Raw genomic sequence first — 16,616 nt, 5'->3', positions numbered from 1 at the left:
GTCGTCCCATCACGGGCTAAAAGCCGGTGAAGGGACTGGGATACAAGTCCTACAGGGAGCTGCTGAGGGAACTGCGGTTGTTTAGTCTGGAGAAGAGGAGGCTCAGGGGAGACCTTATTGCTCTCCACAACTGCCTGAAAGGAAGGTGTGGGGAGCTGGGGGTCGGCCTCTTCTCACAGATAACTAGTGATAGGACCAGAGGGAATGGCCTCAAGTTGCACTAGGGGAGGTTTCAGTTGGAAATGAGGAGACATTTCTTCTCAGAAAGAGCAGTCAGGCATTGGAATGGGTTGCCCAGGGAGGTGGTGGAGTCACCGTCCCTGGGGGTGTTCAAGGAAAGGTTGGATGTGGTGCTTGGGGACATGGTTTAGTGGGTGACATTGATGGTTGGACCAGATGATCCTGGAGGTTCCAACCTTAATGGTTCTGTGATTAATGAGAGCAGGCCCAGAGGTGTCCCTCATGCCCTGGTGGCACCATGGGAGGGGAAGGGCTGCTGGCACTGTGAGTGCAGGACGTGCTTCCCCCCTGTTGGAGCAGTTCCTCTTCCTTCAGGGTGGATGTGGCTGATGAGAATGGAATTTGCAGAGAACAGAATTTGGGAGGTTAGTGAGAGTGGTCTTACGGAGGCAGAGCCCAGCCCTGCAGTTTGTTCCTGTACCCTCTTGTCCCTAAAAGTGAACAACAGCAGGTGTCCAGAAGAAAGCATGGGAATGAATGCAGCACGGCTTGCTGTGCAGAATGCTTCTGTGTTACAGGGACTTCCCAAAGAAGGGATCCGCTTAGTTATTTCTAGTGGATTTCTCTGCAGTGGATTTGTCCAGTTGCCCCTTCGGACTGTGCTTAAGTGCACACAGGGTCTTGGTCAACGATGTTTCTATCATGGTTGTGAATCTTGTGAAGAAAAATACTTTCTTTAAAACCTGCCCACTGCTAATTTCATTTTATAATTCTTTGTTCTTCTACTAGGAAAGGCAACGACCACTCATGGTATCCGTACTAATCTGACTTACTACTCCATGCCACCCTTTTGTATGCTGAATACTCCTGTAATGTTTAGTTATTAATCATACAGATGTTGTCCCAGCCTTTGATAACCTTTGTTAGCTTCTCTGACCTTTTTCAGCTATATCCTTTCTGAAACAGGAAGGATCAGAACTGGCTGTAGTATTCAAGTGTGTGCCTAAAAGGAGTTTACAAAGTGGTGTGTGTATTATATCTTGTGCTCTGTTCATCTGCTCATGTTTCTTAACCTTCTGTTTACTTTATTTGACCATCCCTGAGCCTTGAGCTTATGGGAGGCTATTGGATGAAGACAGGCTGAGGGAGTTGGGGTTGTTCAGCCTGGAGAAGGGAAGGCTCTGGGGAGACCTTACAGCAGCCTTTAGGGCATAAAGGGGGCCTACAGGAAAGCTGGGGAGGGACTTTTTGTCAGGGGGTGTAGTGATAGGACAAGGGGGAATAGCTTTGAACTAACAGAGGGTAAATTTAGGTTAGATATAAGGAAGAAATTCTTTACTCTGAGAGTGGTGAGGCACTGACACAGGTTGCCCAGAGAAGCTGTGGATGCCCCTGGAGGTGTTCAAGGCCAGGCTTCATGGGGCTTTGAGCAACCTGCTCTGGTGAGAGGTATCCCTGCCAATGGCAGGGGGGTTGGAACTGGATGGGTTTTAAGGTCCCTTCCAAACCAAACCATTCTGTGATTCTGTGAAAGCTGTAATGGGCTTGAAAGAACACAAGATATTATGATCTCCAAGTCAGAGCTGTTCTTTCTTCTTTACTTATGAGAAGCCAAGATTGTCACCCTGAACAGTGTGCTTGGCTCTGCCTCCATTAAAAGAGTGCAGAAGTGCCAAAGGGAAAAAGCTGCTTTTGAGGTATGAACTTCTTCTGATTGTCTTAATTTTTTTCATCTCTTTTTCTGTGACTTCTATCAAGTATCTTTCTGTAGAAAAATACTCAGCTGACACTTTCTACCCAGAGTATTTACATTCCAGACTTGCATTCATTTGTTCGTGGTTTGTATGGGTACAGATATTCAACTATCTGGTCAATTGCCTTAAAAACAGATTAAACTTACTGGTTTCAGTAAGATTAAGTCCAGCTCCCATGATATGAGTCTGCTCAGTGCCACCTGCTCTACCCGAATGTTCTTTATTTGTGTTCCTTATTGTGCTTCCTCTTTTTTCCTTCCTCTCAAGAACACAAATCCTGCTGGTCAGCAGTCACAGGACAAACCTTTTCTGTGAAACACAAGTGAGGCCACAATTCACTGGTTGCTGTTCAAGTAAGTAGTGTTACTTTTATGAAGGTGTTCTGCCTTGAAAAGACGTTAGCTTGGCCAGTGTGGTCTACATCTAAACAGATCTAATGACCAGCTACTTTAAGGATATTTCAGTAGATCAGTCTGAAACTTGATGGTGCAATTTTTACAAGGAGTAAAAATTTACTGCCAGAGCCTCCCTATTCTTTACATAACTATATAACGTACTTGGATAATGCCACTGAGCTTGTGCTCATCTTGCAAAGCATGAAGTGTTTACCTGATGTCTGATGTGCAAGGAACAACATTGTCAGTGCTCTGGTTAATGTATCTGTCCTGGAATAAACAGAAATGCTGGTGGGTATACTGTACTGAGTCACATAGCCAAGAAGGTAGCGAGTGCCGGTTAATGACAACAGCTAGAATATTTTTTGACTATAAATACATCTATATTGATTTTAAAAAAATACTTTAGAGCAGAGTTTTTTTTTTTTAATCAAAACAGCATTAAAATTTTTTGAAGAAATCAAAAAAAGTTTCATTTAAAATGAAAAATAGTGACACATCATCTTGGGTTGCTTAGCTACCATTGCTTTCATTTACAACCAAATAAAGTGTTCAACTGCACATTTATCTCCCCACATTTTGCTTGCTTGCTTACATGCACATATGTTTTTGTTCTTTTTTTGGGGTTTGGGGAGGGGTTGGATTCTGAGTTTGGCAAGGATGACATATGAGGTGAAAAAGTACGGGGGACAGAGGTATTAATCAAAAACATGAAGTGATTTAGAACAGTTGTTTGAAACCTAGAATCAGGGATTTGATTAATCACTCGGGAAACACCATCTCAAGTAACTACATTTTTTATCTGTGTTGCAGACATGGTCATTTTCGTGCACCTGACTTGAAAGTCCCCTCCTGAGGGCAGATCCATTGTTGGGGAGTTTAAACAGATTGAGATATGCCCCATTCTTATATTCCAGGTAAGATAAAAAGATGTGTTATGGCCCAATAATGCCATGCTACGATAACCTTATTTGCAGACAGCTTTTAAGGAAAGCTAGCATAGACTAGACACCTAGGATTAAATCCTATACTTAGGCATAACCTTTTTCATATCAGTAATAATTACAATATTTGGGGATTAACTTTTGCAATTGTATCCTCACAAAGAGGTCTAATATCTACTTTTCTTTCTCAGTTTTATTTAAAATTTGGCATGAATGGAAACAGGAGTAAGCTCACGACCTTTTCACATCAAGCTATAAGGTGTAATTATTATTACTGTTTCTTATTCATATTGCAGGTGCAATTAGTACTTAAACTGTATTCAGCTTGGTGTAAAAAAGTCTCTGCTCTGAGAATACGGGCTTGTGAAACGTCCTACAGTGAATAAAAATAGAAATGGGAAGTGAAATGGTAAAAATAACAGTAAAGACAATTGTATTCACATGAATTGGTTGTAACAGTCCTGACAGTCAGACTTAGTAAGTGAACTATATTCTAACCTCAAATTACAGACACTTCACAGGTACTTGTTTTATTTCAAGCATCTGTAAATTTTTAAAATCCCATGGAGATTAAAAAAACAGTGGACCGCTGAATACATGTAAAAGGAACCCTTCTCCCCAGTGTATAGTTTCTGTTTTTCATATAATGCAAACTGCATTTCATCTAAGCTTTTTGTGGACTGTATACATGGTATAATCATCTAATCAAAAATTGACACTTGCTACAAAGCTTTGACTTCATAAATAAAAAACCTATTAAAATTTCTGACACCTTTCAATGCAAGCTATTGAACACTAGTTTTAATAAAAAAACTCTTTCAATCTTTCATAAATTAGTATACAAATTTGAATGCTGGAGGCTTACTGGGGCCATTGCATAATTCTGCTGTTTTATTAGGACAAATTATTTGGCAAATTGTCCTATGTGTCAATGAATGAGTTCAAAAATAGGACTGATGAAAATAGGTAAATAAAAGTTATTAAATCTGTAGAAAGAGAATTTGGACTGCTTGATGCAGATGAGACAGAGGATATAACATAGCAGTAAATTAAAGAATTGTGAAGAACAGAATGTGCATACTTGCTTACTTTTTTTTTTTAAATTGTACCAAATTTCCAGCTGCATTCAAAAGCAAATAACATGAGGTTAATGAAGGTATACAACTCTTGATTTCACATTTATTTTTAGAAATATATGCAAGAAGTAAAAATGAAACTTTGAAACTGAGCATAACAATGTATCTTATTTAAATTAAAGGTGAGTTAGTTTTAAATGATTTAGGGCTTAAGGAAACACCTAATTTGCAGGGTGCAAAGTTTTCCCTGTGCAGAGTACTTTTTAATTATGGATTTCATCACTTCCTTCTGATTTTTCAAAATCACATCTTTGTTTACATTGCGTTATAAAGCCATCAGAATAGAACAAGCATTTACCTGAACTATATAGGGAAAGTGAAATGCAGACCTATTTCTGAAAATATTTGGGTTTAGATTATATGGAGTCTAGGATGATTTTCCTGAAAAAAGAGGAACATCTGAGATAATTTGACTCAAGAAAACTACTGATAAAATTAAAATAAAGATAGGGGATGAATTTTCAAGGAAAAATAGATTTTGTTTTCCACATTTTTTTCCAACTTTCTAAATATTTTATCTGAAAATCATCAAATGAACTTGTCAGGAACTGGCTTGTATAAATTAAAGTTTTAGGCTGTATGGCTAAATATTAGCATTCTGATAAAGCTAGTCTTTTGAATATTTTAGATTCTGAGGATACCCATTTTTCCCCCCAGTACATTTGCCCGGATCACAATGTTCTTCTTTTGCATACAAAAATTGGCAAGAGACTTTTCCTGATGCCGCTGAAAATTGTACTCCAGGAACACTACTCGTTGGCTGAGCATCTGCTTGTACCAGAATTATTTAACTAAACCTTTCCATACTTTGACTTAAATTTCCCCTTCATTTTTTATTTAATATAATAGAAGTCCAATTTTACTAGACATGTTGCATAGTTAAGTGTACTGATCCCGAGCTCTTTCCTTCCTTAAATCTTTGCAATGAATTTTCAGTCACCCTTTGTCTTTCTTACACCAAAAGTAAGATTATTCCAAGCAACGGTTTACTCAATTTCCTGCACAGCAGCATGATACGGTTTTCACTTTCTATGAACAACCTGTCTGTGCAAAATCCCTGAGCTCATCTTTTAACATTTCAATGTCTTTGATTTCATTGTTTCTTTGTACAACAAAAGAATTTGTACAATGTGCGAACTATATCCCACCTGCTCCTTCCCCATCTACACTATTTTTCATTTGCTGAATGCCCCTCCAGTAGACTCCACAGGTACTGTTCCTCCAGTCTTATTCATATGCATATGAAACAATATATATTCAAATTTATTCTTTCATTGTACTCTGTCACTTTTCACAGTTCAAATTGCTCCCAATTACTGTTCTTAGGTAAGCTCACTATATGCATGACTACATTCAAATTGGTGAGTTTAACTCTTCTTTTGCTGTAGGCCAATCGTAGGTACCATGAACTACTGAAATTGAGAGGGTGGTCAGGCACTGGAGCAGGCTCCCCAGGGCAGCGGTCACAGCACCGAGCCTGCAGGAGTTCAAGAAGCTCTCAGGAGGATAGCTCTCTCAGACATAAGGTGTAATATGTAGGTAGTCCTGTGTGGAGCCAGTTTGACTCAATGACCCTTGTGGGTCTCTTCCAACTTGGGATATTCTGTGCTTCTATGAAATTAATAGCATTTCTCTGTATAGTTGATCATTCAGTATGCACTAGATGGCAGTATAACAATTGATTTAATGTAATTTTAATTTATTTCATTTGCTGTTCCTGTTTTCTTCTCAAAAATTCTCTCTGTGTAATAGTTGGTTGAATTGGTTAGGACTACCTTATAACACAGCTGTTACAGTGGGGAATAATTATGATGGAAAAGAAATATGCTGACTTTGATGGACTTGCATCTGGTAAGCGAAGTGCAATGCCTCACAGCTATTATCTATGTAGAAGACTACTTTTGCTTCATTCTGCAATAAAATAATGTTTTGACATGTTAAACAAGTGGGAATGAACATAACAATACTCTACACTTTTTTTTTTTAATAAAGTGATCATAAAAAAAAACTGGGATGAATTCTCAGAACAAAAAGGCTACTGTGACTGTTCTGCTTATCCACGTGATATATGAGTTGCTGAGAACTGGATCTTGTAAATCCCTTCTGTGTGCATGTGCTGTGTATGTGTGTGTAGTCTGTACACAAAAACTGTATAGAATTTATTTCAGTAAGGCATAACTCCATGTTGAAGGGTGGAGCATCAGCTCTGTCTGACTCGTGTATGGGCTGATGATGATGGGAATGGTTCAGCTTTCCCTGTGAAATCCCTGCCGTAGTTCTCCATTGCTACCTTTGCATCATGTCTAAGGGATCACATGGCTACAAGTTGAAATCTAGTAATTTTTGGTGTGTTTTCTGCTGTTTCAGTAAACCGAGCACACTGAACTTAGATACAATTGCCTTATCCAATGCAGAGGAAGCAACTCAAGTTTACGAGAGTAAGAGCTGGATCACCTCTTTCATAGACATCTCAGGGATACATCATAAGTAAAACATAAACCTTTGCAGCACTGGGCCTCAGACCTGCTCATCAAGATTTGGGCCTGAGTAATCAGCAGTACTAATACAAGCCAAAGCGATGACCTACACTTAATTTCTCTTGTAATGCTTTCTTGAACTAGGACTTCCTTTTCCCCGTGGCACTAAAATAGGCGTGTAATTTACCAAGAACACTGTACTGTTCAGCGCTGACCACAAGTGCCTAACTTCTCTGTTGTGCAGAACTTAGAAGCTTCTTACTGTTTGCTCTTTTCCAAAACTAGGGCTGGAGTACTTAAAGCCTATTTACTAGAACATGTGTTATATCAAGTCTCTTGGGGAATTACACCGTGTCTGATTTTAAAAACTGAAAAGCCAGTTCGTAGTTACAAATTTTCATCATAGTTATAAGATCCATGAACTTTACAGAATAAATATTACTCTTCAACTGTTTTCATTAAGTATGCATCATTTTTGGTGCTCCTGCAATTGCTTACATGGAAGAATAACGTGAGAAAAGACTAAATATTTTTATCCACATTTAATCATATTTAACTGACTTTGGTCACAGTACAGGTTATTTTTGATAGCAGCTGCTTTGCTATTGCTTATTTAATATTTCCAGCTGACACATTTTACTTTTTCTCTCTCTGCCTACTCTCCGATACATATTCTTCTGCAATCTGGTCCCTTTCTCTGTCTGCTGCGTGCACTTTCTTGCTTTTCATTTTCACATTACTTTCCAACGTAAATCTTCTCAAATGCATTCATGTCTTTATTTCAGTGGTTCTCTGAAATTTTAAATATTGCATTCTTCTGGAAAAACGTCTCTTATACTAGAGTAAGAGTAAGATTATTTAATGGTGATATTAGTGCTAGAATCTTAGAGAAAAGAATGCAGTAATGGGTGATGTCTGTGTTGACCTCAAGTCCTGTCACGAATTGCACATAAATCCTGGTGGATCTATACAGATGCAGGGCTCTTGCTTGTAGAGAATTCTGCTGCAGGATGGTAATCTTACTGGGGGTGAAGTGCACAGGCAAAAAAAAAAAAAGTATAAGTACCCTGAAAGATTTTTGGATAAAAACAATTTATTTTTACATAATTTTTATACAGACATTACCTACAACTAAATTCAGTAAGATACAAATGTAATGAACAACCCAACAGATCAGGAAGTGAGGATGGGCCTGTTTTTTTTTCTGTTTGCAGCAGCAGCAATTCAGACAGGTATTTAAGCCTCCAGTTCTAGCCCTTTCCTTTCCTCTCCCTTTTTCACGAAATAAATCCCAGCCTTAGTAGCATCTTACATCATGTATCTTCTCACGAGTATTCTGCCAAAACTGTTAGGAGCTATGACTTCTAATATCTTAAAAGAGTAAATGTTCTTACAGACATGTTTTTGTCCTTTTTGGAAATGTCTTCTTAACCTGGGTTTGTCAATTAAAAACACTAGTAAGGGCTTATTTCAGTGTTCTCTGTGACTAAACCTAACAGAGATTTCTTCTAGCACGACCATGGCAGCATGGCATGTGATCCCTTAAAAATGCTGCTAGGACGGCATATATGTGTGCAGATACTTAGAGTTTTACCAGGATTCCTTGTCATTTGTAGGTCTCTGTAACTTGTGGAACTATCTTGCTAGAAAGCAGAGCTTTGCAGGCATAGCTTCATTTTCAGTGGATGTACTTTGCTGACATGTGTAGCATTTCTTTTTCAGTAAAGCACCTCCAGTGTCCATGTATCTGAAGAACCGTGCAGTTGTTAATAAGCATTGGCAGCATTCCTTAGCATTGTACTCTAAAACAAGTGGGAAGGGCCCAAGTGTTGTTACAGGGGGAGACGTAACCACAGCAGTGAATTTTCTCAGTAAATGCAGTGATTTGAATCGCTGCTGCATAAACAAAAATGGCAGCTGTTTTATCATAGTCAAGAAACTTAGACTATTTCCTTTCAAAACTACACGTACATCCCCGCATATATTTAAATCCATTTTTTTCTCTAAAAGGTCTTTCCTAAGTTTAAGAGAGATTGGATCAGGTGTAATCCCGTAAAAATCCAAATACTGTATTCAAATATCTTTTCTCATGGTTAGGTATCTCAGTTGTTTTGCCATAACCACATAATGTATTTTGGATACAATCATTTCTTTTACAGCTGTATATGAGTCCTTTCAAGATTACTGAAGTACAAAGACAAAATTTAGAAAAAAATAGATCCTTGTCCTATTTTTGTTTCTTTTTGATGTTCTGCATCAAAGGTAACTTCAGCTAACATAAAACATTTGGCTCAAAAGCCAAAGAACTCTGCAAGGAAATGAAAAAAATCAGTTTGGAAATGCTTAATGTTTGCTTAAGAATGACTACTACTGAATAGTTCTGCTGTGTTAACAAGTGGCTGAATCTGCAACTGCCTGCATGCTCGTAGGATCTATATGCAAGTAATGTGCAGAAATGTTTCCTCGTTAGGTTCTAGAGAAGTTTACAATGACTTCATAGTCTAATGGGGATCCTTCACCACAGTGCAGTCTATTACTGGTAAGATTTGCGCAGGTTTTGCAGACAGTAAAAGCTAGGACACTTGTCTCGTGAAGTAACTGCACAAGTTTACCCTGGGATGCGGAAACCTGAAGAGATGACTTGACAGTGATCAGCACTACCCAATCCACCACGGCGAGACCTGCTGATGAATTCGGACCTCATCCATCTATACCATGCCCCGGGGAGCAGGCTGAAAGGAATACTTTTAAAGCTTCATTTGAGAATGCATTATTGCAGGCTGGTCCCTATGGGGCGGACTGCCATGCAAGCAGGTTTTGGTGTTTCTTTCAAATCTTTAACCAGTAGCTCGTCTGCTCCAGTACAACCCAGAGGCAAACCTGGTTGTCTATTGAGAACAGACTAATTCAGCGGATGTGAAGCACAGACTTTGTAAAAGCAGGCACTGGCAATTGTGATGATTTCATTTAGAAAAGCCTCCAGTGGAACCCCATTTAAAATTTTTTGAAGTGTTCCCAAATCGAACATCAACTGAGAGAACTTGAGGAAGAAACTAAAACTGCCTTTTCCTAGAGGGGAATATTACTAGAGATTTGCAAACATTAAGCAAAAAATTAAAATGCGTTTAGCTTTAGTAGCGTGATTTCATTAGACACGTTGGTGAAGACTTTAGGTATTCACATGTAACATCCTTCACCCAAAAAGCACCTGCCATTTTCTGCTTTGCCTCCTGCTTGAAACGCACTGCCCTCAGACTCCTCTCGCTGCTAGAAATGGAGTATTGGGGTAGTATCCGGCTTTCTCCTTAAGGTTGAGCAGCACCTTACACAGGCTGAAGTGCAGTGAGCTCCTCGACACGACTGAGGGCAGAGGGCCGACACCACCCGCTCCTCCTCCTGCTCTTCTTCTTCCTCCTCCTCCTCCTCCTCCTCCTCCTTCTCCTCCCCCCGCAGCACGCAGGCGCCGTGTGGCGGCCCCGGAAGCGGCAGCGCCGGCGGCTCCCGGCGGGCCGCAGGCAGCGGGGCTCCGGCGGCCGCACCCGGCGCCGGGGCAGGGGCAGGGCCGGGCCGGGCCGGGCAGCGGCTGGCATGGTGCTGGCGGCCGCCCGCCGCACCCGCAGCCAGCCCGGGACGAGCCGCCATGGAGATGCTGCTGCCGCCCGTGTGAGTGCGGGACGGGGGCGGGGGGCGCGGGGAGGGGGGCTGCCGGCTGCGGGCATCGCGGCGCCCCGGGAGCCTCACGGCTTGCAGCGGCGGGATTTTCTTTTTTCCCTTTTCCCCCTTTTTTCCCCCCTTTCCCCCCTTTCCCCCCGTCCTCCATTCCCTCCCCCCTTTTTTCCCTTTTTTTATTTTTTTTTTCTTTTTTCCTTTTTTCCCCCTTTTTTCTTTTTATTTTTTTCCCTTTCCCCCCTTTTTCTTTTTTCTTTTCTTTATTTCTCTCTCTCTCTTTTTTTTTTTCTTTTTCTTTTTCATTTTTTCCCTTTTTCTTCGCTTTGGAGGCAGCGGCGCACCGCATCCCGCCCCTGCCCGCTCCCCGCCGCAGCGCCCCGGGCCAGCCGCCGGCCCCGGGTGCCCGTGGGGAGGCGCTGCCGCCGGCCCCGCCGCCCCTAAAACCCCGTCCCCGGCTGGTCGCAGGGCTCCGGGGGTTGTCGCAGGGCTCTGTGGGGACGGCCCCGGCCCTCCCGGCTCGCTCGGCGCCGCTGCGGGGGGCTTGGTGTCTGGGTGCCTTTTTAAAGCAGGTCGCGGGCAGCCGGCGGGGTATTAGTGTCCCCTGATGTCACCCGTCCTCCCTGTCGGTTTTGGGGTGAATTCAGTCAGTAGTCTGCCTGAAGAAGTGTATTAGATGGGATGGATCCTCTGCACAGCAACATGTGTGTGCATGCTGTAACATCTCACCTGATTTCTTTTTCCCGACTGATGCAAAACTGCTTCCCTGCTGCTGGGCTCCTTGCAGTCCCGAGTCCTGTCACGTCCGTGAGCTTCAAACTTTTGATTCTTACCGGCTTCGTGGTGCAGTGCAGCCATTGACTGCTAGTTTGAGTCCAGTAGATGGGCCTCACTTGTTAGCTATCCGTTACTGCGTGATGCGCTTTTGTACTCTTTTGCTCCAAAATTTTGTAGCTAGTTTTGGGATGATGAGAAGTAGAGCCCGCAACTTTGCTTTACGAGTTGTTGCAGTGCACCAAATATAGTGGTACAAGTGAAAATCTTAATTAATTATCTTTGAAGTTTTCTTTAAAGCTTTCCTAGATGTGCCCAAGTAAAAAGTTTCGGGTATGGTAGAATGGAGGTTGGGTTTCTGGGAGCCCATCTGTATGCTCAGTTCGACTATTCTTACTTCAAGCAAGCGAGCAAGTCGGGTTTTTATTTCACATCAGATCTCTGATGTACCGGGGTCAGTTGCCCCACCAAGAGACTATAGTGCCCAATATATTTGGCTTTATTTCTAGTTCGGAGGTTCAGGAATAAAGTTGTATTAGTATAGGTGAGCATATCACTTATGTTAAGGATTTTCAAAGTAGAACAATAATCAAATTTATCTTGTAAAGGTAGCGTTGTGATTGTAAATGCAGAACTCATTGGCTTGGCTTGAAAAATCCACTTGCCACTTAGACAGTTGTAGTGACTGAGAGGTATATGTAATCATTTTGCTACAGAACTAACTGCCTGTAGAACTGAAGTGTTTCTTATATAAAGAGTTCATTGTAGATGGAGCTAACGATTCTTCACACTGCTCAGTTTTTCTCCTGCTATTTTGGGTGGGTTTTTGAGAGTGAGAAAATCTAAGATTGGTCGCTTTTGCTTTCCAGTACGTTGAGTGGATAAGCAAAACCAACCAATTTTTTGTCACCTTCATTTATGTTTTATGCTGCTGCTAGGGAAAGCCCAAAGAATTAAAGTAGTCATCATGTGGCCTTCCTGTCAGAGGAGATGACCTGGAAGCTGCATGAACCAGTAAGTGAGGTCCTGGTGGAAGGGCAGAGCTCTGCTCTGTTATTGCAGGCGGTGAAGGTGTTGAGAGACCGAGGTGATGGGTGGTGTGTTCTGCCATCCGTCTGTACTGGTACTAGGCTAGTAGTTGCAGAGCTGCTGCTTCTCCCCTCGTTTCAGAGTATATTTGAAATATTCTAGGGCATAGTTTGTGTCTTCTGTAGTGGAGCTTATTGTTAGCTCTGACTGCCTCTGTCAAACTCGCTAGTGTTGGTCACCAACTCATTGCTCCTAGGGAATTCTACCTACTTCTCCTCCCACCATATGCTGCTGGTAGAAGGGAAACTAAAATTACCTGGAGTAAAGAATAAGCTGAGCTGCAAGTCCCATTTACTCCCTTCCAAAAATAAAGGTGGCAAAACCAGAGTGATGATATGGGGGTGTAGAAAGAAGCATTAACCTTTTTACTTTTTATTTTTTTCTTTCAGATGCACCAAACTTTGCCATCAGAAGCCCTTGGATCTGAAAGATGATAACACTGAAATTCACTGTCCTGTTACAGTGAATCCATGGCACATGAAGAAAGCTTTTAAAGTTATGAATGAATTAAGAAGGTATTACTTCACTGTATACACCTGCCTGGAGTCCGTAATACAGCTTTAGTTTCAATTACATTTATTAAGTTCTAAAAATGGAACGAGCAATTTCAGAAGAGTAGCTGATGGGGAAGATTAGATATACAATGAAGTGACAGATGAATGATAGTCACATGATAATAGCTGTAATGGGTACAGTATGTTTCTGCTTTTCGTAGGTTAATTGAACTAGGTTTCTGAGGCTTGAAAAATGCTTAGAGGATGTATTTAAGGAGTTACACCTACTGGTCCTGTCTTTTAAGTAGTTGATCCCAGGTAGATTCAAAGTGACTCTATGAATTGAGGCCAAGGCTCTTCGTGTCTGTTGTTGACTTTTGTAAAGGTCTACGAGCTAGAAAAATGTTAAAATTTTCTAATCCAGCGACGTAGGTCACAGTCTAACAAATGTAAAACTAACTGACAGTAGGCTTTCTTTGCTTAAGTATCTTTCTTTTTGCTTGCTCCCCTAGGAACAATTTATGAACTCCCAAGTCAAATGTTGAAAGTCACTTGATAAGTTTTGTAAGACCATGAGTGATGCTACCATCAATTTCAGCAAAACTGGAGGACTGGTGCTAATGCTGTTCTTAGCACCCATATTGATTTATTTTCTACATATGAGTAGGTGAGATGGTGTTGAAAACTGTGACAGCTGGTAATTAGAGCTCACAACTGAGCTCTGGTAATTAGGACTCACAACTATCACTGACAGTAGTTCAGCTTTATAGCTAACAGCAACAATAGAGAAATTAAATAAATAAAATGTTTCTGCAGCATAGACAGTAGCGGAGGGTGTTAAAATCCTGTAGCCGATTGTTATTTCCCATACAAGATTAACCGTTGGAGAGGCTTCACCTTAGACAACGACAGTAACTGATACCGTATTAAAGTGTGCCACTGCCTTTGATCTTCAGATCTTTGATCTGTATGGGTAAGTCTTTAATACTATGGTAGATACTGGGATCAGATCAATGTATTTATCTAGCTGTGACAGTTTGTACGGTACTGGAAGATTGGAGAAAATCATGCATTGGCTATAAATGATTTGAAGACCCCTCGAAGACTTCCATAGTTGAGGATAATGGGATGAAAGCAGAAGCTGCTTTTCTAGTATGTTACAGCCTAATTACCTTATGCTGGAAGGACTGATGTTTGTTGCTTCACCTTACTTATGCACTCTTGGCTTTTCCAAGGATCCCAGAAACCACATTCACTATCCTGAGGAGCACAATAGAGCCTAGCTAGAGTCACTGGCCCCTGACTTCCTAATGATGAGTAAGAGTTTAGATGAAGACCAATTTCTGAGAAGGAATCTTAGCATACAGCAATTTGAGCAGGGAGAAACGTTACCTGCATTTTGTTGCCTTGCAAGTAAAATATGCATGGTCTTCCAGCAGAGTGCATCGTTGAAGGGCATGGATTATTTTCAGAATATACTTTCATTTCCATGGTTACTTCAATTGGGATTGCAGTAGAAGCAATCTGAGCAATTTTCCTACATATATAAATAGTTGAAGTTTGAACAGGAGCAATGCCATGCAAACCCTAACTGTAGTTCTTATTAAATAAGGTAGTTGATGCAGTGATGTGTACTGTTTAAGCTTAGCATGGCTTTTAAAATGGTAAGTGCTAATTAGATGAGATTATAAACATTCATTTTTGCATGTATTTCAAATTGAAATAATCAGCTGAAATATTTTAGGTATGTTTCAGACTTCGTTGCTCTAAATGAAGACATAGCACTAATCAAGTAAATGATATTTTTGATTTTGTTGACTACTTAAAGTGGATTCCATCTCAGTTCTTTTCATTAGTGTAGCACAAGAAGGTATTTGCCAGAGGTGTACTCTCCAGAAAGTAGATAACTAGTGAAGAAATCGTTTGCTTAAGTGTCTGAAACGTGTTGTGTTTGCAATGCTCAAGTCTGTGAGTTCGTGTTACTTTTTTGGCTGCTGCCAAGATACCCAGTTCTATTTGCCCCTAAGAGGATTTTTCTGTGCCTTCAAATTTTGACAAACTTGAATAATTTTGTCCTTGGTAATTTTGATCATTTCATTACTCACCATCACCTCAGCACTGAGTCAGAGGGATCATTAGGATAGCTAATTAGTTCTTGACACACGAAGAAATTAACCTCTAATGCCTATCTTCGCTCTTCAATATAACTTGCTTTTATGACAATGGAATCTGACCTTGCCTATGTTTATTTAAATTCTCATTCTTACAAACAAGACTTCATCAGAATCTTTTGAAGATGGGTAACGACCTTCCTCCATATAAACCACAATAACCTGAAAGTTAGTAAACAGTAATTATTTTAAAATCTATTCTTATTTTTTCCCATTTCTCATTTTCTCTTTTCATCTACCAAGATGATGTAGCACCATGGCTATGTTTGTTCGGTCAGTCTATACAAGAAACTTGTTACAATATTGCTTCAAAAGGCAAGCTTTTCTAAAATAAGTTAGTGTGTCCTGGTGAAATGGATGTGCTGAGTTGCTGTGGGAGCCACAGGATGCTTGCACTGGAGCACATGAACTAGCTCATAAATTGTTTCTTTGTTTAGTGGTTTACATAGCTTGTCAGCTTGTAGTAGCATTCACCCCATGTTCGTGTTCACCTAATGCAATGCCAAGCTAGGGATGCATCTGGACTACCCCTAAGTTGCTTTGTCTATATTGTACAATGTTGTTAACTGGCTGCAGTTTTGCATTGATGTAGTTCTGTTGCTTCTGGCTTCACAGGTAGCTTTGGTATTTCCGTGCAGCTAAGGATAAAACCTTTTCTTGCTGTTGTCAGGAGAAGTGCAAGAATCTCAAAAAATTGGGTAATTTGCCTTTGGTAACTGATGACCTCTCGTTTGTAGCTTTGTGTCAATTTTTGTATAATAAATGTAATGTTTTTTCTCAAGCTCCTCTGGTTCGTCTGGATACGGCCATTACCTTACATTATATGGCTTTTTTTGGATAATAACCATACTGCACACTAAACTTAGGAGACTTAGATGATTGCTGTAGGCATTATGAGCTGAAAGAGGTAAAAAAATAAATAAATCTGGCGCTTTGTTTGCTGTATGGCCCCGAAGGTTAGTTGTGGCTGCCAGAATTTTTGGTGTGTAACCTGCACTAGGCCTTCTTTCTTGAGGCTGTGCTCAAAGAAATCGGATGATTGCAGTGGCTGGGCAGCTATGGTGTTTTCTTGGCACCAAGGTGAATATCTGAGCAGTTTGGCTGACAGCTCCAATTCTCTGTAAGAGCAAAAATGCAACTGCTCACCCAGTCTGTGCTGCTACTCTGTGTGGTAGTTGCAGACCATGAGAAGGTCTGCCTTCTGGCTGCAATATTTGTTCAGGAAAGGTAAAAAGTTATGTTTTCCAAAGTACTGAGAATAAGGACTGCTGGATCGACACATAGGTCTAACCCTGTCCCTAAGGAATGTGTGCTGTTAAAGTGTACTGTCTTCCCCATCCTTGATTACTTGTTGCTCCAGCTCTGAGTTTTGTCAGTTGTATGCTACTGGTGCAGAGAGACTGCTGGAATAGGAAGGGAAGAAAAGGTGTCTTTGACTTGGACTATTTAGATGCTGAGGAATTTCAGGCTTTTGGTGTTTTTTGTCTTTCCATCAAGAAAATCGGATTATGAAGAGTACACTTGGCGGTGGATTTA

The 16,616-nt window shown here is 40.8% G+C and overlaps 1 protein-coding gene and 2 long non-coding RNA genes across 3 annotated transcripts in view; 2 read left to right on the top strand and 1 right to left on the bottom strand.

The window, feature by feature from the left end:
• Nucleotides 1–1,675: 1,675 nt before the first annotated feature.
• LOC121069507 lies at nucleotides 1,676–3,245 on the top strand. The gene is made up of 3 exons (XR_005819465.1): nucleotides 1,676–1,877; nucleotides 2,202–2,287; nucleotides 3,143–3,245. It is a non-coding gene; the product is annotated as an uncharacterized LOC121069507 (long non-coding RNA).
• A 4,173-nt stretch (nucleotides 3,246–7,418) lies between these two features.
• Nucleotides 7,419–12,685, bottom strand: LOC121069506. Its single transcript, XR_005819464.1, has 2 exons — nucleotides 11,282–12,685; nucleotides 7,419–7,904 (listed from the first exon to the last, which is right to left on the bottom strand). It is a non-coding gene; the product is annotated as an uncharacterized LOC121069506 (long non-coding RNA).
• The window catches only part of KLHL2 (kelch like family member 2), a 57,573-nt gene continuing 51,355 nt past the window's right edge, over nucleotides 10,399–16,616 (top strand). The window contains 2 exon segments of the mRNA XM_040555777.1: nucleotides 10,399–10,549; nucleotides 12,805–12,930. Coding sequence (XP_040411711.1) covers nucleotides 10,527–10,549; nucleotides 12,805–12,930 — 149 coding nt within the window. The 5' untranslated portion in view covers nucleotides 10,399–10,526.

This window comes from Cygnus olor, chromosome 4, assembly GCF_009769625.2.
Source record: "Cygnus olor isolate bCygOlo1 chromosome 4, bCygOlo1.pri.v2, whole genome shotgun sequence".
Lineage (NCBI taxonomy): Eukaryota > Metazoa > Chordata > Aves > Anseriformes > Anatidae > Cygnus > Cygnus olor.
Note: the sequence above shows the minus strand (reverse complement) of the source record. Positions and strands in the feature narration are given on the sequence as shown.